This window comes from Rousettus aegyptiacus, unplaced genomic scaffold, assembly GCF_014176215.1.
Source record: "Rousettus aegyptiacus isolate mRouAeg1 unplaced genomic scaffold, mRouAeg1.p scaffold_m13_p_3, whole genome shotgun sequence".
In the NCBI taxonomy this organism is placed as follows: domain Eukaryota; kingdom Metazoa; phylum Chordata; class Mammalia; order Chiroptera; family Pteropodidae; genus Rousettus; species Rousettus aegyptiacus.
The window spans coordinates 132607830-132628904 of NW_023416306.1; the positions used below are offsets into that span (position 1 = coordinate 132607830).

Genomic DNA, 21075 nt, shown 5'->3' on the forward strand with positions numbered 1-21075 from the left:
GTAGCCTAGCCTGGACACGAACTCTGATCCTGCCATGACTGGCTTATCTTTTCCGTAAAATGGATATGACGATAACTAGAATACCTACCTCCCAGGGAGGTTGTGAGGACCCCGGAAGCCTCCCCAGTCGTGAAGACTTAGCGTGCATGGTGCCCTGTAAGCGGTACACAGCAGTCTGCTGTGATTCCGGGCTCTGACCCTGTGAGAAAACGGCCCGGCACCCCACTGGCCACCCTTCTCCCAACATTCTCACCTCTGCTCCCAGGACCAGACACAGCCACCAAAAAACTCAAGGTTCACTTTGGCAACAGGACTTTTATTCAGTCGAAATGAGTAGGATGTGACAAAAGTCAGGCGAAGTCAGGCCAGGTGTCCCCTTACCTCCCACCTCCTACCTCAGACCCTTCCCACAGGAGAAGGGGTTCCGGGATAAATGGGGGTGCAGAGAAGCCACTGTGGGGACACCGTCTGGGAGCTTTGGGGAGCCCTCGGCACAGGCCCAGCCTTTGTGAGAAGGGGCGGGCTGCCTTTCCGCGTCCACATGGACACAACTCCAGTCTTCTATGAAAACATCACAAAGTCTACCTTCTTCAGCTAACTAACTAAAGTTTGGGGGTGGGGGCCCCTAGAGGGTTGGGGGTCAGGTATTTTAGGGGCTAATCTCACACTTAAGAAATACACTTATCATTTTTTCCTTTAAAAAAAAGTTCTCTTTCTGCTATTTAAAAAATGTTTGAGAGTAACCAAAAATAGGTATTTGTTTCCTTGGTTTTCTTTTTTCTTCTTTAAGTATTTCAAAGAACAACACAACAGAAAAGAGAAACAAGAAGTCACAAGAACATAAAAATCCTTAAACACACATTGTATAAAAATAGCTTCCGGCCACATCTGCTGACAGCGGTGTTTCCACTGTCCAGGGGTTGGGTCAAGCTGACTGTGTCCCATGGGACACCTCTGCTGGGGACCCCTGGCCCCTACCCACGCACACACCCGTCACACACACAGTACATTCCAGGGACCGGCCTGCTCCAGGGCTCTTTGTCTGGGCGGGACAGGAGGCAGGCTGCAGGGCGACAGCCCACTCTCCCGAAGCCCAGGCGGGGAGAGGCTCATCAGGATCCCAGTGGAGCACGAGTTGACTGAGAGGGTCAAAACGTGAGAGAACAGACAAGACCAGACAGAGCACTGGCAGCGTGCTGAGAGGTGGCTAGTTTGGAGCAACAATTTGTATTTCAAGGAAAAAATTTTCCTCTCATTTTTGGCTTTTTTTTTTTTTTCACATTTTCTTTGACCAATTCCATCTTTATTTCTGTAGGCCCCAAGAGGCCTACCCTCGGTGACTTAGCCTCTGGCCTCCTCTCTGGGGGAGAGATAGGGGGCTGTGGGCAGGAGGAGGAGCCAGGAGGGAGGATCCAGTGACGACACAGGCCCAAGAGCCAGTAAGCCTTGAGGTAGACAGTTTCTTTCACACCTGGAAATGGGGGAAGTGTTTTTTTTTTTCTGCTTTTTTTTTCTTTTTTTTTAAAAACCTCTGGACAACAATGTGGGGAGGGGGAGGGGTGCCCATAAAGGGACTTGAGGTAGGAGTGCATTTGGGGTTCTGTGGGGGAAGGGGGCTGAGGCCAGGGCCCACTCCCCCAAGGACATTCATTCCGGCTGAGGTAGGTGCTGAAAACCAAAACAGCAAAAATCCATCCTGAGAAAACAAGGTCAGTAGAGGGTGACCATGCCAGGGGCCCAGCCACAGCAGGGGCATATTTTTGGAATCTAACTCACCTTCCTCTCTCTTCTCTTTCTCTCTCTCTTTTTCATTTTAAGTTTTTTTGTTGTTTTTTTAAAGGAAAACATTAGTTCAGTTCCAAGTCATGTGGGTACCAAGCAGAGGTAAGGGGGCATTAGCCTAAAAGAGGGACTCCTGCAGGGACCCCTCCAGGTCCTTGGGGGGTTCCCTGACAAGGCTACTTTAGGTCTTGACAACCTGAGGGGCAGTCAGGAGGGAAATCCATCTGCATCCCACATGACAGGAGAAATCTTGCCTTTGACCTGAGAATGGGGGATTCTCCCCTCCAGAGCCTGCCAGACACTGGCTACTGTCCCGAGAGAGCTGGCTGGGCAGCTGGTTCTGTGGAAGGCTGCATAGCCTGTCCTTCACTGAGATGGCCAGGGCCTACGTCCTGGGGTGGCCGGGCAGCCATGGGGCTTGCGCAGGGGGCCTTGGCCTCCGACGTCCTCTCCTCCAGAAGACCGGACCGCTGAAGTGGCAGCATGGAGAGCTGGGTCTCCTCACACAGGGCCGGGGCTGCAGGATTCTGCTGGGGATGGGCCAATCATACAGGCATCAGCATGAGGGCTAGAGGCCCGCAAGTCCCCCGATCAGGGGATTAGGCTCTGGACACGATCCTACTCAGGCCTTTGGGTCTCCAGGCCTCCCTGATTCAGAGGCACAGAGACGTGCCCTGGCCATGTTTCGTGTCTGGAGAAAACCTGGAGCCTGGCAAAGGCTGATGACCAAGGTTTGTGGCCAAGGTGAAGGGAGGGCAGGATTGGAAGGTGGTCAGAGCCTGAAAGAGGAGGTCTGCTCAAGGTGGGGGCACTCACCACGGATCTGGGGTTCGGTCTGGGATCGGGCTGGCCCACCGCCCCGGCCGGAGGGAACAGCTGCTCCAGTTCCTTCATGTCCACGTGTTTCTCATCTCGGCCTTGTTGGCTCCGCTCTCCTCGTCCAGCCCCATTCAGTGCCAGGACTCCAGGGTCCCTCTGGCCCCGGGGGCCCTGAGGAGGGGACAGCTGGTTTTCTACATCCTTACATAAGAGGACCCTAAGGGGCGAGCCAAGAGTTAGGGGGAGAGATGTGGGAGTGAGAACAGAAGGATAGAGACAGCCCAAACGCTCCGCTCCCCTGCAGCTCCTCCTTCTTTAGGCCTTCCTACCCATGTCAGTGCAGCCACGCCTCCCTGGCCCAGCACCCACCTGCGCCTTTGGCCGAACAGGAGGAAGAGGACACAGAAGATGATGCAGGTGACTCCAATGTGGATGCCAATGACAATGCCTGTGGTGGACGTCTGGTTGGTGGCTTCCTCCTTCCGGCAGTCACACGGTGGGCTCAGGGCTGGGAGGGAGGCAGGTTGGGAGCTGTGGCTCTCCTGGTCTGAAGCACTTAAGCTCTGGGGGTTCCTTATCCCTCAGCTACTCTCAGCTTCAAGTCCACAGACCCTTTGCACTTGCCTAAGAGACTCCAGCCCAAACTTTTTGTTTTTTACTAGTTATTGAGCATTATGTGCTAGCTTCTGGTAATAACACTGTATATCCTCGATGCAGCTCTACAAAGTGGGTATTATTGTCTCTCTTTTATAGAGGAGAAAACTGGGGCTCAGAGAGGTTAAGTAGCTTTCCCAAGGTCACACAGTTAGAATGTTGCACAACCGAACTTCAAACTCAAATCTAAGCCTCTGTTCTTACTCTTCTACCCTCCTACCTTCTTCCCTGGGTACCTGCTCCCCTCTTCCCTCAGCCCCTGGCCTCCTTTCCTGAGTGCCAGTCTTTAGCCCCACACCCCATCCACAACCCTCACCTGTCCTCTCAGATGCTCCCCTCAAAGACACAAAGCGAGCCGTGGCATTGCCATCCCCATGCTGGTTGTAGGCAAGTAACTTCACCTCGTACACTGCAGTGGGGTCTGGGGGAAAGGCAGGGCTGCTAAGTGACCCCTCAGCCCCCAGCAGGGAAATAGAGGTGACCACCGCCTGGCTTCAGGCACCGCACCCCTGCCCAGCTCCCCCAGCAGGGGCTGTGTCCGCCTCACCGAGCTGGCTGAGGTTGTAGGAAGAGACAGTTCCAGGGAGCAGGATGGGGCCGGTGAAGGAGGTCTTGCTTGCTGGGCGGTAAAACAGCTTGAAGCCGCCCTCATGCTGGGCCAGCCGGGGCCAGGGCTCCCATAGCAGCTGCAGGGTGGAGCTGCCCAGCACCCGAACTGACAACAGGGGTGGGGCAGGGGCTGAGGGCACAGGAGGCCGAGACGTGAGGGCTTTTTCCACCTTCTCCCTATGACCCAGACCCTCAAGAGCCTCACAGCTCTCTGGCTTCTGACCTTAGCTTGCTCAAACAGCACCTTTACATGAATTAGAAAAGGACACACCTTCCTCCAGGTAGACCCAAGCCCTACTCAGCCTCAGGGCGAAACACCCCGTGCAGCGCAGCCTACAACCTGAACAAGTGTGCGTGATGACTCTGCTCTAATACCCTGAGTGTCTGGGGTTTTGCACTCCACACCCAGGCCTCGCCTCACCTTCGCCTAGGGTGCTGGCCAGCGTGGGGACAGAGGCTGAACTGGCCCCCCGTGGTGTATAGGCCTTGATGTAGAAGCTGTAGGCAGTGGAGGGCTCGAGGTCGCTCACCAGGTGTTGGAAGGTGCTCTTGCTGACTGCTTCCTGATACTCCAGCTCGGGTGGGTCTGGGGAGGCAAAGGGTAAGGCGAGGGAGTGTAAGGGGAACGAGGGAGTCCTCTGGGCACTGCTGAAATGAGGGCAGCCAGGGTGCAGGGGAGAGAAAGAATGGAAGGAGCTGGGTCAGGACACGCAGTATGGAAAGAGATAAGAAATAGTGAATGAGAGGAAGCAGCTGCAGAGCCAGCCTTGCCCACGCGGCCCCTACGCACCAGCAGCCTTCCTGATGTGCAGGACATAGCCGATGATCTCCCTGGTGTTGACCAGGGGCTCGTTCCAGGACACGCGGACCTCAGTGGACGATACAGAGACCGCCTGCACGTTGAGGGGGGGCCCAGGCAGCCCCTCGGCCCACAGCACAGTCAGCCTGGCACTGGCCTGAGAGGAGCCAGCACTGTTCTCGGCCACGCATTGGTAGATGGCCTCATCTTCAGGGCCAATTCCAGAAATGGTCAGCGTGCTGCAGGGGGAGGGAGAGTGTCAGGTCCCCTTCTCCTCTCAGAGTACCCCTGTAGGTTGGCCAAATCTCCCCATTTGAGAGATGAAGAAATTGAACTCCTCTAGAAAACAAAGGACTCCTCTGAGGTCTCCCAGGGGGTTAGTGGCAGACCTGAGACTCAAACTCAAGTCTCTAGACTCCCAGCTTAGCATTCTTCCCCAGCGGGAGGTGCACAGCCTGCCCAGGTCACTCAACCGCAGGCCCAGCCCTAGCACACAGCTCTCGCTTGCCTGTTGTTATTCTTGAGCCTGACGTGGCCTCCCGGCCCCAGCACTTGTCCATTCTTCAACCACGTGACGTGAGGAGGTGGCTCACCCTGGGCTTGGCAGGTGAACATGGCCGTGGTCCCAGCTGGCCTGGAAATGGACTGGGGGTGCTGGACGAACTCTGCAGGGGCTGGGTGGGGAGCACAGAAAAGCATGACGAGCAGTAAGGGTCAGGTGGAGAAGGATGAGACGGCTGGGAGTGAAGGGATGAGGAAAGGGGGAGAGGGGGTGGGACGGAGGTCTGCTAAGGACGGGGTGGGTCCCCAACACACGCACCTGGAAAAACCCTCCGGGTGTGGCCCAGGCTCCAGGAGATGATGGCAGGCCCCACCTCTATCCACCCCAGAGGCAGACCCAAGAGAGGACTCCATTTTAATGACTATTTAAAAGACTGACATTTGTATCCGAAAGCAATCAAGCTGAGCTCCCTGTTCGGGAAATTGTTAAATAAATAAATGTGCTAATAGGTTTGGCTGCACCTCGAAGGCGGTAATGACTGCGAGATGGATGAGGCCTCGGTGCCAGCCCCCCTCGCCCCTACATTCAATTCTCCTCTCCTCCAATCCCAAGCCTCAAGTTTCCATTAACACCCGAGAAATGAAATGCTCCATCACTTTCATTTGGACAGATTAACAGCACATGGAATGCTAAACACACGGGCATTTAAGTCTCTAATACTCCTCTCTCCCATCCTTTCCGCGGCTCTCCATGAGGCCACAGCCACAGCCAACTGGAGAAGGTGAATTCAAGCCCAGTCCAAGGGGACGGTTGAGCCCCAGGGCAGGAGGAGGGATAGAAGGACCAAGTCAGCTGCAGAGGCCCTGCAAACTGTGGGAGTGGAGGCCACGTCCCTTGGTGAGGCGGGAGCTGGGGTGTGAGTGTGAAAATGACAAACATGCTGAGAGCGAGCAGGCAGGTGTGAGCGTGAAAGTGCCACACGTGTGAATGAAAACAGCACGCGGCGCAAGGGACACATGTGAGCGACACGGGGTGGGGCCCCCGCCGAGATTGCGAAGTAGAAATGACTGGAGAAGTCGTGCTGGCACCTGGAAGGGGTACACAGGCGACCACGACCAAGAATGTCCTCCCATTCCCAACACGCGCGTTCCCGAGGCAGAGAAGAGAGCTGCCCATTTGGCCTGGCCTGGGGACCCGGGGAGGGGCAAGTATAGGAACCTGGGTGAGTCTAGGGGCCTGGGGCTGGGACAAGGGTGCTGATGAGGCAAGGAACAGGGCAGAAGGAGGAGGCTGTGGGGAAGCCCCTCCCCCTCCTCTCCTGGGGGTGGGGGGCTGCGCACCTTGCACCACCAGCCGGCCCTGTGCTGTTCTTCTCACCCGGGTGCCAGGCCTGTTGGCTGCACAGACATAGACACCCGAGTGCTGGACGGTCACGTCTGAGATGATGAGGTTCCCCGTGCCCAGCACCTGGATGCCCTCCACCCCAATGGGACGACCATCTGGGAGAGAAGGAGAGAGGACATGAGGGAGAGTCAGGTGTGGAAGAAGGAGAAATCGTGAACGTTCCAGAGTGTTTGCCGATCCACTCGTCCTCCAGGGGTCCCAATCTCTGACTCAACACCTTTCCCCCCAAGCATCACATCAGCACCGCAGAGGTGATGTGGGCAGAACTGAAAACATTCCTCTAGCAGGAGCGACCCTGGTCCTATTTCCAGCATTGCCACTGACTCACTGGTGACCTCCAAGTTTCTCTCAGTTTCTCAATCAGGAAAGTAAGGGATTTGAATGAAATGGATTTTTACAGTGTGGCCTGTCTCAAAAAAAGTTTTACAGTCAAATATCCATTCCACTCCTGGACTGTCACAGTGCCCATTAATATAAAGGCTCTGAGGAGTCCTGCAGCAAAAGGACCCAGTTGACTGTTTTCTAAACTTGATAGACCACCAAGTCATTCTTTTCCCGGGCAGATCGGATCGTGCTTTGGGGAATGTCGGACCAGATGGTCTTTGCAGTGCCTCTGGGCCCCCTCCTAATGGTGTAGAGGCTCTTTTTCGCCTCTCCCAGGGACCATGCCCTCCCTCCACCCCACCCCTACCCCCACCAGGATCACATTAGCACAGTCAGAATGCAAGGAGACAGCTCCCCATTCAGTCCCTGAAGTGGTGAAATCTACTCCATTATCTGGCCTGCTGCCCCCTCCTTCCCTGATCACTCAGCTGCCACAATGTGATGCAGTCTCCTTGTGAATGCCCACCCCACTTCATCCCTCCAGACTCTCCTTCCCCCAGTGACCTTTCTACTCAGACAATGTGGACCCATCTGCACCCTTTCATTTCTCTCCTTCAGCTGCCTAGGGATTTAGGCCAGGGATTTAGGGGGCCAGACTAGAGACTGGGGGGCCCACAGTAAGGGTGTGATAACTGGTTGAGATTTTGAGGCATCTGGGATTTCATAGCTGGGGTGTCTGGCCAGGCTGTAGAGGGCAGAGATGAGTGGGAAGGGACAGGGACGGGGCGCTGAAAGCTGCAGAGGGGTTCTGGAGGGTGAGGGAAGCAGGGAGGAGGGGCTTGCTCAGGACTGGACAAGGTAACCCAGGGAGCTAAGCCAGCAGCACAGGGGGGAGGGAGAATGCAGCGGGCAGGCGGACCTCCCTGGTACTGCCAAGGAGAAGAAACGTAACCCCTCCCCAGACCTTGCAGAGACCAGACCCCCATGGAGAACAAACAGGATTCAAAGTGCCCCTAGAGCTGGGTGATGAGACAGGCCCTCCCAGGAGGTGGGACAGGGTGGGAGAGGCTGGGGCTTTGGGATGAGGCTCACCCAGGCGGCTCCAGGACACAATGGGGCGCGGGTTGCCCGTGGCGACACACTCCAGCACCGCGGTCTGGTGCACAGTCAGGGTAAGGTTCTCAGGCCCCACGAGGATCACTGGCTCCCTGTAGGCTCCAGAGCCTGAGCCTGGAAGGAAGATGCCACGTTTCTTCACTTCAGCTGGTACCCTTCCTACCTCCTCACCCCATCCATAACCCAGGACATAGGGGGTGTAAAATAAATATCAGCCCAGAAAACAGGTCTTGTGGGCAGAGGGGAGATGCCAGGGACCCCGGGATGTTGCTCCCACCCATCCCTCAACTCCTGGCCCTGCAGTGCTTCTAGCAATGAGAGAGCCCCCAGGATAAGCAGAGGCTGGGCTTCCCCAGGTAGAACTGAGCCAGGAAGCAGGCCTTGGAGTCCTGAACCTTCACCTTGAGCACAGAGCTTTAGGCTTAGAAGATGCTCCGTATGCACTTGACTGATAAGTCTCCAGGGGCCAGCTGAAAGGGGATTTATTTGAGGGTAGGGAGAAGTCAGGAGGCCTGTTGGGGGAAGAACTAGGCAGGGAAAAGGACACTCACCTGACACAGTGAGCCTGGCCCCGTGGCTGACACGGACGCTGGCAATGTTTGAGGCCACGCAATGGAAGATGCCACTGTCCTCAGCCCGAAGTCCTGTGATCTGCAGGACCCCCTTGGGCAGCAATGTGTACCTGTTGTGTCGGGGTGTTGGGGGGGGCACACAGCTGACCAGCAGAACAGCCACTGGCACCATCAGCCACAGGGACACCGAGGATCACACACATGTCTCCCAGGCACTGTCCCGATGTGACTGTCATCAGAGAAACACACTGGGACTCTCAAAGATGGACACGCTCACAATTCCAGTCTTGACAACAATCATACACAGTCCTTTTCACAGATACACCCATGAGCATCAAATCTGGGTCCAGCAAGCCACGGGGTCAGTCAGTGTCAACACAGCTGCTGAAACCCCTCCCTGGAGGCTGCAGGTGGTCCTTCTTCAAGGCCCAGGACCCAGGCCCACCTCTTCATCCTCCCTCCAGCTTTCCCACATGTGGCTCACCTCTCATTGTCTGTGTCAATCGGGACTCTGTTCTTCTCCCACGTGATCAGGGGTTTGGGAAGCCCATGGATTTGGCACTGGAAGCGGGCCACGCCGCCCTCCTCACCCACGGTGGCCTGGGGATGCACATGGAAGTCTGACATGGCTGGTGAAAGAAAGGGAGATGTGAGTAGGTGAGGAACACTGCTGAGGTGCAGAGGGGAGGGGTGTGTGTGTTGGGGGGGGGGGTTGTCACAGGCCAGTGTCCTGGAACCCTGGAGCTTACCCCACCAAGTGGCAGTGGTTTTCCTGGATCTGGCAGATACTGGGCATCAGCTTGGAGAGACATCTGCACTTACCCTGCCTTCCACTCTGGAAAACATCCCCCCCGAAGGGGGTGGTACAGGCTGGACTGGGACACTTAGAGAAAGGTCTAGACAAATGTTTGGGTGACGAACCTCTAACCAGGAAATCTTGGGCTGCCGACCCTCAAAAGCCAGTCAGAGAAAGTCCTGCTCCTGAGTCCACCTGACTACTTTTTCCACTGCTTTCCAATTTATTTTTATAAACTTCCCCATGGCAAGGCCTAAGTATTACACTGCATGTTTTACAGAATGGGAAACTGAGGCCCAGAGAGAGGATGCAGTTAGTCCAGTGTTGCGCAGCAAGAACACCTGTCATTAGACACTAGTTACCAGCGCCCAGTGGTATTGGCATTCTTTGCCTTTCCTTCTCACCCCCCGCCCCCAGTTCTTCTGCAGCTTTTGGATGCACCCCAAGGGGGTGGTATAATATCCATCCAAGGTGACAAGCCTCTCAGAAGTCTGTCAGACCTACCAATCTACATTTCAATGCGTCATAAATATTCAGGGGACCCCTCCCCACCTTTAGGGAATCTGAAGTAACTGCTTAAAGTCTGGTCTGCAGAGGCCTGTGTAGGGGGGCTGTGGTGCATGCCCCCCACCCATTTTAGGCTGGTCAAGTGTTCCTGCTCACCTTCATCCCCACTCATCCCCAAACCCCACCCTGCACAGCTCAGGGAAGGGGCCCCTCCCACTCGGGTTCCTAGCTTCAGCACCAGGGCTGCGATTTCATTAAAATCCACTTTGCTTCAAGTGCAGGAAGGCGGCTCACCATCTGTCCAGGCAGTAAGCCCCTCCCCTCCAGCACACCATCAACTGGGACAGTCGTCCCCTCCCAGAAGGATCCCCCCTCCCACAGCAGCAGGGGCACTGGAGCTGGTCCTGGCTCCTGCTCCCAGCTCTCTGGTGTGGGTGGGCACACCCTGTCTCAGGCCCCCTCAATCCACTGGCTTGTCCTAGACTCCAGGCAGCCCGGAAAGGCTGAGTCTTTGTGCCCTTCTTCCCAGAGCCTCTCGGGGATGACTCTTTTGTGGCTCATTCTCCATCTCATTTGCATGTGGTTCATTAAATATAAACATGCATAAAAATCCCCCGCCCTGCCTCCTCCTCTTTTGGGGCCTCCTGGGAGCATGGCTGATAGGGTGTATGTGCCTCCTCACACATGAATGTGGTTCTGTGTTTGCCTGGAAGACATGGATGTCCCTGCATATATGGTATAAATGTCCACTACTGGGTGTGAATGGGGGCTTGTATCTCTTGGCTCCTGTGGCTGGTGTGTGATTCTGGTACCGTGTAATTAATCACACGTGTCCCCATGTAGGTGTAGCCCTAACAAACAGTATCTCTGGGCCTTCGGAGCAGAAGGTGGCAGGAGGTGGCAGCAAGTGCCCCAGCTGGAGTCCCCACCAGGCTCGTGGGAGGATTCCCCAGGGAGCATCATGAGGTCAGCCAGCCTGCCCCGTCTCAGACCAAAGGCTATATTTGGCCAAGGGCCTGCAGGTCAGCCCAGGGGCTTGGGGATGGGGCCGAGGCACTACCTCCAGGCCTCTCTGCCCCTCATCCTCCAGGATGGAAGGACTAGAAGAGGGCCTGGGGAGTAGAGAAGGCACCCAGGCTCTTGTGTTGGCTGTCCGTGACCCAGGGGCCCTGCCCATTTAGGAGCTGGGAAGCTGCCTGCCCCCTCCTCACTCCAGCTGGAGAGGAGCTCAAAGAGCCCCAGGGACCTAGGGCGGGGACTAATGGCTCTGCTGACTACAGATGCCTCCTCATTAAGGAACCAATCCTTTTGTGTTTCTAGCCCCCATTCTTGGCTCCCTGGAGGAGCCTAGAGCTAGGAACTGGCCTGAGCAGAGGGAAAGGGCTGCTTCTTTAAAAGTGCACTGAGGATGGAAAAAGTAGGGCCTCTACTATCTAGCCCCTCTTTCTCCCACAAAACTAAACAATGACAGCAGCATGGGCTGCATATAATGCTAGAGAGGAACGTTCAAGCAGGATGGGGTCATATGTACGGAACCAGTCTGATCCTCAATACATGTCACAGCAGGACTCCCAAGGGTCCCCTGGTGGCCATTGGATACAGCTGTGACCCCTCCCTGCTCAGAACTCCACTTTCCCTTCCATCGGAGCAATAGCACTTTGTAACTTTCTAACAGTTTACTTAATTGCAGTTCTGCCAAACATTTCATTTGAAGGGAAGCTATGCCTTTAAAGGTACTTAAAATTACTCATCTAAAGCCATCCCCTTCATTTTATGAAGGGGAAACTAAGGCCCAGGGCCAGTCGGTGGCTCTACCCACCTCTAATCAGAAGTCCCATGCCCCAGGCCCTCTGTGGAGGTGCCTCTTATTCTCCAGCAAGTTTTTCGCTCTCCAAGGGCAGGTAACTCCAGAGTGGACTTCAGGTTGGATTGGTATCTTCTCACTGGTTGAGAGTTGGTGCCATGTTACAAATTGCAAGGAGTATTAAAGAGCCCCAGAGGTGGTTTCTCAATCCTATCCCTCTGAGCCCAGTTGGCCACACGGGTGTGATCTAGGGGAGATGGTTGCAATAGAAGGGTGTGGTCCTCTTTATCCCAAGCTCCTTCTTCCCTCCTTTTCCTCACACATCTGTCTAGCCTTGCATATCCCTTAAATGTCCAGGGGATTGCCATGAGAGCCTGCGCAGGCCATGTCAGAGTGTGCCAGGCCCCTTATCTGTAAATGAAGAGGTAAACAGGTTTCGTCAGGGTCCTTCCAGCTCTGACTCCAGCCACCTTCATAAACAGGCCCTTATCCATATTCAGTTTAGTTGGGGTCGCTTAGAATATTTCGCTCACTCCTAGTTCACAGGTAATAGCAATTTTTCTCTAAGAAGTCAGGAGATAAAGTTTCTCGGTGCCACTTAGGCCTCCTCCAACCTCTCAGGGTGGGACATGTTTGGATTACAAATCTGTTTTTGCCCTGGCTTGTGCTAGCAGGGCACTGATACAGGGGGAAGCTGTGTCTCAGCGTGCCTCTCTGGGGAGAGGGTCCTTGGACAAGCATGGGTATGTGAGGCTGAGGGCCAGACCTCTGATCACCCTGAGCACTGAACAAGTCATCCTGGAGGCCACTGTGTGGTTGATAATGGTGTACACAGTTTACAGATGCTATTTGTGGCCAGTTTTTGTGGTATGTGTTTGTGGTTGGTAGACATGGAGGTGGGGCTGTGGCTCTTGATGCTTTATACTCCTGCTGACATTTGAGTGAGGTAGGCAAAGTTTGGGGTCCATCACTTCAACCTGGGGGATAAGAGGGACTAATTGGCAGTGGCTGGGAGGCCCTTCCAAGTGTGAGGGTCAGAGAGAGCAACACGGTGGACAAAGGCCTGCTTTGGCAGCAGTTGTGAAGAAAGGAAGAAGAAAGCACCTTTGTCCCCAAGCAATCTAGGAACAAATCTCCCAGTCCCTCCCTGCCCCAATCATGGGTACAGCTAGGCCATAAGGAAGGACAAGGGCAGAGAGTGAGCCCAGCAATCCACTGGCCTGGAAGGGAGCAGAAACAGGAAGGAAATGATTCCTGGACATTCCTATAAATCACCCCAAGGGGAGGGGTCTCCTGAGAGCCAGATCTAGAGCAGCTCAGGGAGGGGAGGGGAAGCTTTCCTCCTGGTCCAGGACCTCTGGCAAGGTCAGGCCTGGATCTGATTAGACAGGCTCCAGGGGGACGCCGGGGGGCAGCGAATGGTCGAGACAGAGTGCTGGGAAAAAAGCTGGCAGCCTCCCCAAGCTTAGCCTCCCACCCTTCGAGTACAGCCAGACTCCTGTCCGGTGTGTGATGACAAAACAACCAGGGGGTATGTTGGTGTGGAGAGTTCAAAACAGCCTTTGCAAAAGCTGGTGGCACCAGGGGTCTGAGGCACCCACAACCTCTACTCACACAGCCTATTCAAGAGAAACAACCATAAACTACAGACTCTTCCAAAGGCCATCGAGGCTGGTTCCCTCCTTGTATCTATCCCTGCCAATGACCAGAGACACAGCCTCTTGGAAACCTGGTCCCTTTTCAGGCTGCTCCAATGATTATAATGTTTTTCCTTACACTAGAGACATGCCTGAATCCCATATGCTTCTACCCAGTGCCCCAACTTTCCCCCCTTAAGTCACATTTTCCAATACAGTAGCCAGTTATTACGCACTTGAAATGTGGCCAGGCCGAACTGAGGTAGGCTTAGGTGTAAAATACATACTTAGTATCAAAGACTTAGTATCAAAAAAAACAAAAAAACAAAAAACAAAACAGACTAAACATTGGGCAAAAGTGAATCAAAACCATAACAAGATGCTACCTCACATCCATTAAGATGGCTGGCTACTATAAAAAACAAAAACAAAAAACGGAAAACAAAAAATAACAAAAGATAACAAGTATTGGTAAGCATGTGGATAAATTGGAAGGAATTCTTGTACACTGTTGTTGGGAATGTAAAATGGTGTAGCCACTTTGGAAAATGGAATGGCAGTCCTCAAAAAAAAAAAAAAAAAACACAACAACAATTACCACATAATCTAGCAATTCCACTTCTGAGTATATATATGTCCAAAAGAATTAAAAGCAGGGTCTCAAAGAGATATATGTAGACCCATATTCATAGCATAATTATTCACATTAGCTAAAGCATGGAAGCAACACAAGTTGTAGTGAATGAATGGACAAACAAAATGTGGTATATACACACAATGGAATACTACTCAGCCTTAAGAAAGATGGAAATTCTGACACAAGCTATGACATGGATGAACTCTGAGGACATTACACTAAATGAAATAGCCAGTCACAAAAAGACAAATACTGTATGATTCAACTTAAATGAAATAACTAAGTAGACAAATTCATAGAAACAGAAAGTAGAATGACGGTTGCGAGGGGCTGAGAGAGAAAAAGAAAGTTATTTAATTGTTCTAGAGAGGATAGTGGTGATGGTTTGTTTGCACAATAATATGAATGTACTTAATGCCACGGAACTTACAAATGGTTAAGACAGTAAATTTTATATTATCTGTATTTAACTAGAATAAAAAAAATTGGAAAAAATTAATATTATGTGATTAATAATTTTAAAATATTCATTACAAGTTGCAATGATAATATTTAAAATTTTAAAGATAGTGCAAAAGTGTAAAAATATTAATAATTTAAAAATAATGATTAAATGTTGGAATGATATTTTGGCTATATTAAGTAAAATAAAATTTATTATTAAAATTAACTTCATGTTTAAAAAATTTTTTTTTATAAATGTGACTACAAAAAATTTTAAATCAGTCTATAGGCATGCCACCCTGAACGTGCCTGATCTTGTCTAATCTCAGAAGCTAAGCAGGGTCGGGCCTGGTTAGTACTTGGATGGGAGACCACCTAGGAAGACCAGGTGCTGTAGGCATTAAAAAAATTTTTTTAAATCACCTATGGTGGCTCACATTATGTTTCTACTGAACAGTACTGCTGTAGAAGACACAAACAATTGTGTTCTTGACCAAAGAGCCCTTCAAATACCTGAGGTCTGAGTTGTTCCCTGAGAAACATCTTCTGAGGTAAAATACCTTTAAATCTTTCAGCCACTTGTGATGTGAAATGATGTTCAGATACCTTGAGCCTGGAGACCCTCCTCTAGCCAATCTCTGCATGGGCAAGGCACCCTTACAAAGTGGCATCTAGAAGTAGCCAGAGCTCTTTGGGGATGAGCCCACAGGACATTTTATCACCAGTGAACTTTGAGCAGATTTCAGCCTTCAGCTGTGGTGAGAACCCCGTGCTGTCCAATTGTAGTAGTAGGCACTTGCCACATGTGGCCATTTAAATTAAAATTAAATAAAAATTTTAAATTCAGTTTCTATGACTCATTAAGCACATTTCAAGTACTCAACAGCCGTAAGTGGCTACTAGCTGCATTATGGGACAGGACCAACAGCATATTTCCATCATCACAGAAAATTCTATCGGGCAGTGCCGGTACAGACCTAAGGCAAGACCCCAGACTCCCAGCTGCCTTCTCTCTTGCTGCCCCACCAGAAAACCCCCGTTTCTTTTCCATCTTCTTCACTAACCTAGCCTTGCTCCTGCTGGCTCCCTCCCCTCTTGGCCACATGGACTCAGAGACCTCGGACAGGGCTTATATTTGATCACATCTTAGTAAGGCTATCACACTGCATGGCAAAAAAGGCCTTACACAGCAAGATTTTTGCTCCTAGTGGGGAAATACCTGCTTAGAGCTTTTTGAGGTAATGGTACAGTGAAGGGGTTAATAGTACAGGCTCTGGAGTCATATAGAATTGAGTTCAAAACTCGACACCTCCTCTGTCAGCTGTGTGACCTTGGGCAAGTTTCTCTCTCAGAATCTCACTTTATAAAATAGGAATGATAATAGCTCATGCTTCCAGAGCTGCAACATTAGAGGGATTCAATGAGATATATTTGTAAAGTGTTTAGCACAGTCCTTCGTGAATAGAAAATACTTGCTAGCTATTGTTGAGGGAAAATTGTAGGCTCTTGACTTAAAAGAGAGATGAGAAATTATGCAAGGGCATGGCTGGCAGTTGGGGGATGAAGGGGTGGCAGCTATCTTCCCTCGGAAAGGCTCACAAAGTTAGTGGAAGAGCCTCAAACTCCATGAAGATGTGAGTAAAGTCAGAATTTGCAAGACCTGAATGGTGAGGGGGGTCAATGGGCTGGGGGGAGGGCAGTTGGGTATAAACCAGAGCTTGGCTTCTTCTATCTCACTTCTGCCTGGGGGCTTCATAGAGGCCCCAATAGACAAGCTGTCAGTTGGAAGAGGCCATTGGGTAATTGAGGCCTTGATTTCTCTAGTAAAATGTTTATGAAGCCCATAAACTCATGCCTTTATTGGCCAGGCTCATTCCAGGGGATGGATGTGGCTCTCTGAGGTGTAGTTAAAGCACCTGCTGAACTCAAGGCATCTGATGGCTACTCGGACCTCCACCCATACCCACCAGGCAGAGCCACTGGCGGAGTGCAACGGCTGAGGCAGAGTGGCCCCTGGCGGGCAAGGAGGCCAGCCAAGGTCCACCTCACATAATCTCTAAACTCCTCAAAGCACTTGTAAATGTCCTATCTCTAAAGTCTACGGGAAGGAGAAAGGTAAGGGCAGAGAGCCCTGAGTTCTGGGGAGGCTGGTGACTTGCCTACAGTCTCCATTGGAGTATTTGTCTTGTTATCAGGGTCCTCTGGTCCAGGCTCACCCTCCTTAACACTCTGTCCCTGTCTCTCAATTATCTGCATCCTCACTTTGCCTTGACTTTGGCTCTATAAAGGAAGGATCCCCATACTGACAGGCTGTGGTCATTTGGGAGAGAGAAAGTGTGAACTTAAAAGACTTGCATTTATTTTCCTGGACTTCCGAAGGGTGGTCTCAGAGCTGAAGTAAGGTTCTAATCCAGAGTATGTTTTGAGGAGGAGGGGAGGGATGTGTGTAGGGTTTGGGTGTTGGATAAATGTAGATGGACGGTATCTAGTACTTACAATCAGCCCCAAAAGGCTGTGATGGCTCAGAGGCCCTGCTCAGCTTCGATGGCGGTGATTGATTCATTTGGGCCTTTGCCTGGTGACCCTGCTTTGAGAAACCTCTGGATCCCTTTGTCTGCCTCCTCAGCCTCCTCAAGCCCCTTGCCCGCTGCCTCTGGCCCCTGAACCCCAGCCCCTCCCTGCCACCCTCCCATTCCACCACCAGCTCACCACTCCCCTGGCCCCAATTCTAACACAAAAGGCAACTTTGTCTTTCAAGTCAGCAGTCATAAATCCACATCTCTCCCCTCCCTCCAGAGCAGCCACCTCTGACAAACAGGGGCCCGGATGGGGGAGAGGTGGGAAGCCGTGGGGGGCTGGCTTCAGTTTAGGAAAGTCCCTGTATCCAGCTGTTGGCCCACTATAGTACTGGTGAACATCGAACCTTTATGGCCTGATCTTTGATTCCAATGGACTGTAAGGCTCAATGCACGGCTGCAGGAAAGAAAATCTGGGGCTCTCCGCAGCCCCTAAGATGCGTTTTTACAACCCAAGGAGAATAAGACCTCTCAACGCCCTATTTTAATTACTTAGCCCATAATTCGGAAGCTCCAGATCTTCCTCCAGATCAAGCCACGAGTTCCTCTCCCCTGCACCCTCCAGCCTTCAGTGGAGGGTATGGAGTGTCCCTGGACATAGGTGTGAGTGCCTGCCATAAGTGAAAGACTGGATGTGACACTGGGTGGGTGTGCCCTACTGCTCTTATACATTCTGGGAAGGGGAAAGGTCCCACTGCTAGGTTTGCAAAAGCAGTCTCAATTTCAAATATTGTATCCTGTTTACATCCCACATAACAGGCAATGACTCAGAGGATGTGTCCTGTTTTTTGGTTTGGGAAATACAGTCACCTGTCCTATTTACAAAGACTCACTGGGCCGAAGCTAAGCATTCATTCAGCAGATAATTACTGGCTGCTACTGTGTCACAGAGGCTGTTCTGGCACCCCAAGAGCAAACTCCCTCCATCACACAGGTCCTGTCCTTAGAAATTTCCACCTGAGCTCCTAAGACATGTCAGAAGGATGAAAGCACCAGGGTCAGCATCTTAGGTCCTATCAGAGTAACAGGGCCCTGAAAAACAGCCCTGCAGAAGCTGCTGATGGTCAAAAGTTAGAGAGCCCTTAATCGGTATAATTCTGAGAAGTGGGGATTACTAGCCCTTCTGAAGCTCAGAGAGGTTAAGTAACTTGCCCAAGGTCACACAGCCAGTTAATGGTGTTAAGGCAGGCATTTAAACTCAGGAGTCCCCTGGAGAGTGAGGGAGACACACATTCAAATGCTGCTCAAACAGCACTGATGATATCTAAGGACATTCATATTGAAAAACAGAGGTGCACAACATCCCAGACCCTTATAAGCACCATGCCTACTCACATTCAGATACCCAAGATACAGCTGGTTTCGCTATAATTGAACACTCCCAGGATTTGGGGTAGATTTCACGGAGTGTAACTAATGCAGACATGTACCAAGATAAGGTGGTGTTACCACTCTACTACTGGCCACTAAGCAGTTTCCTAAGTTCAACTGACATAGGTAAATAAACAACCAAGGCATTTATCCCAGGGTAGCTCTTCCCTGAGCACTTTCAACATAGCAATCCAGGAAGTCTGAGCTGCAGGGCTACTCCTGTAGCCTATTGGGGCCTTAAAAATAGAGGAGCAATTTATTTTCTTGGTTTTGAGAAATACTAGTGGCTCCCAAGGGGTGAGTTGGAAGGAGGGGGAGGTGAAATGGCTAAAGGGAGAGGTAGCCAGCAAGACTGATTCGATCCTTTTAATAACTGGATTTGTGATCTTTTTAAAATTTATTTTTATTTTTTTAATTGAGGTATAATTGGCATACATTATATTAGTTTCAGATGTACAACATGATTCAATACTTGTATAAAATGCGAAATAATCACCACAAATGTTAACATCCATCACCATACAGTTACCAAATCGTTTTTTCTTATGATGAGAACTTTTAACATTTATTCTCTTAGCAACTTTCAAATATGCAATGTAGTATTAACTATAGTCACCGTGCCATACATCACATCTCCATGATTTATTTATTTTATAACTCGAAGTTTGTACCTTTCAACCCCTTTCACCCACCGCCCATCCCCTGCCTCTGGCAACCACCAATCTGTTCTTTGTATCTATAAGTTTGTTTTTTAAAAAAAATTCCACATGTAAGTGAACAGTATTTGTCTTTCTCTGTCTGACTTATTTCACTTAGCATAAAACTCTTGAGGTCATTAATATTATTGCAAATCTAGATGTGTGGATTTTGATAAATCCAAAGCCCCATTCTCAGCCTCTGTTTCCTCCTCTGCAAAATACAGGAGTTGAGTTGGACAAGTTGCAAAGTCTCATCCAGCTACAGCCTTTGAGGCACATCTGCTTGCAGCGCCAGTTGAGGGTGCAGGGTCAGGGGCTGGGAATCAACTTGGGAATCACTCTCTGCCTTAGACTTGACAATGTCCAGGCCCAGCAGAGCCCCTCTCCACAGACTGTATGTCTCCACCCATGTCAGGGTCACTAATCTTCCTTATGTAAACCTGCCCATGCCTACAACATCCTTAACTTCCGTCGTTGTTCTGGTCAGGACACCGGATCTCCCTCACCTCCGGGAAGGGCATCTGGTTAGAGGGCCCAGGCTGCAGCTATTAAGTAAATTGCTTTCACATGACCATGAGGTCTACTCAACAAAAAGATACTTCCCTAAAATTTCCAGAGCCATATATTAGGATTTGTAGGGACTATTATAGTGGGGGTTAGGTAGTAGAAAGGGGCCAGGGATCATGCCTGGCTCTATCACAGACTCCCTATGTGAGAAAACCAACCTTGGTTTTCTCATCTGTAAAATGGGAGTGGGCAGAATAGACAAGAAAATCTCTAAGGTCCATACCAATATTAAGATTCTAGGATAACACCAAGTAAAGTAGTCCCTCTACATCCATGAAAGGACCCTCTCCTAGTCTCAACCTTTGATTCAATGCTACATTTACATCTCATGGCTCCACAAGATCTCGGATGGCTCAACACTGAACCACAGTAGATTAAGGCCTGTAGGGTCTCTACTCCAACAACATTCCAGAATAAGATTTGTTTTGGGGAAGAAAGAGGTCTACATTCCATGGGAGGATCCTGGAGTTTCAAGGGGTTGCTAAGTGGTCACTGAATCCTGGTCTATCCCTTTCCATCCCATCGCCTTAGCTTAGGCTCTTATCATTCTCAAGTGTTTCTGTAACAGCTTCCCTCTTCCGGCCTTCCCATTTCTAGTCCTCTCTCCCTCCTTCCAGAATCCATAATTAATCTTCTGGAATATCCGATACGATCATCAAACATCTTCGGTGGTTCTCCATTGTCTTGAATTAAGGTACTTTCCTTAAGATGGCATTCAAGGTCTTCATTATTAGGTCCTGTTTCATCTATCCAGCCTCAAATGCCAGCTAATTCTGTCTTCATGTGATTTGTACTCTGACCAGGTGAGACGCGTTTGCCTTCCCTGGACATATCATAGGTGTCCATACATATATTTCTTCTGCCATCCTCTCTGCCTGAAACTTGTTTGTTTCTTTCTCTAGTAGCACCTCCATCCTCCACATTCCCCAAAGGAGGCAGAATTAATTCCTGCCTCAAATGTGTCACCTTGTGCCTCTCTCCTAGCCTTTTCTAGACTATATTAGAGTAGTTGTTCACACAGCAATCCTCCTTACTAGCCTATGAGTCCCTTACTGGCAGAGAACAGTCTAATTTTCCTTTCTACCCTCCAGAGCCTAGAACAAATAAATAATAAGGTAAATAATAAATCTTCGTAAACTGTTTCCTGAATGCTGACGGTCTCGGGGATCATTCCCCATCATCTTCTACCCAAGTCCCCACCCTACCATGATTCAGTGTCTATCCTTAGATAAGTTACTTCCTCACCTGAGTTTCAACTTCAATGAAAATGAAAAAGTTGGACTAGACCCCCATTTGCAAACTTGGCTGTGTATCATAATAACCTAGGGTGTCGGGTAGCAATGCAGATTTCTGGACTCCACTGCCAGAGCTCCAGATCCCTTGGTCTGGTGTAGTGCTCAGGAATCTGTATTTCTATTAAAGCTCGGGGTGGTGTCTCGAACTGCATAGCCAGAATT

The 21075-nt window shown here is 50.8% G+C and overlaps 1 protein-coding gene and 1 pseudogene across 7 annotated transcripts in view; one reads left to right on the plus strand and one right to left on the minus strand.

Annotated features, from left to right (window-relative positions):
- Nucleotides 1-295: 295 nt before the first annotated feature.
- Nucleotides 296-21075, minus strand: part of IGDCC3 (immunoglobulin superfamily DCC subclass member 3) — a 39981-nt gene continuing 19201 nt past the window's right edge. For 2 of the 7 annotated variants that reach the window (XM_036217777.1, XM_036217782.1), the window contains exons 3-14: nucleotides 9066-9210; nucleotides 8561-8691; nucleotides 7986-8123; nucleotides 6506-6664; nucleotides 5172-5337; nucleotides 4655-4902; nucleotides 4286-4450; nucleotides 3803-3994; nucleotides 3572-3676; nucleotides 2971-3109; nucleotides 2599-2818; nucleotides 296-2312 (exon numbers count right to left, since the gene is read on the minus strand). In XM_036217777.1, the coding sequence (XP_036073670.1) occupies nucleotides 2088-2312; nucleotides 2599-2818; nucleotides 2971-3109; nucleotides 3572-3676; nucleotides 3803-3994; nucleotides 4286-4450; nucleotides 4655-4902; nucleotides 5172-5337; nucleotides 6506-6664; nucleotides 7986-8123; nucleotides 8561-8691; nucleotides 9066-9210 (2033 nt within the window). In that variant the 3' untranslated portion in view covers nucleotides 296-2087. Of the gene's footprint in view, nucleotides 2313-2598; nucleotides 2819-2970; nucleotides 3110-3571; nucleotides 3677-3802; nucleotides 3995-4285; nucleotides 4451-4654; nucleotides 4903-5171; nucleotides 5338-6505; nucleotides 6665-7985; nucleotides 8124-8560; nucleotides 8692-9065; nucleotides 9211-9330; nucleotides 9417-21075 lie in introns of all 7 variants that reach the window. The other 5 variants (XM_036217783.1, XM_036217778.1, XM_036217779.1 and 2 more) reach the window with 5 other exon arrangements.
- On the plus strand, nucleotides 14688-14806 carry LOC118600953 (annotated as a pseudogene).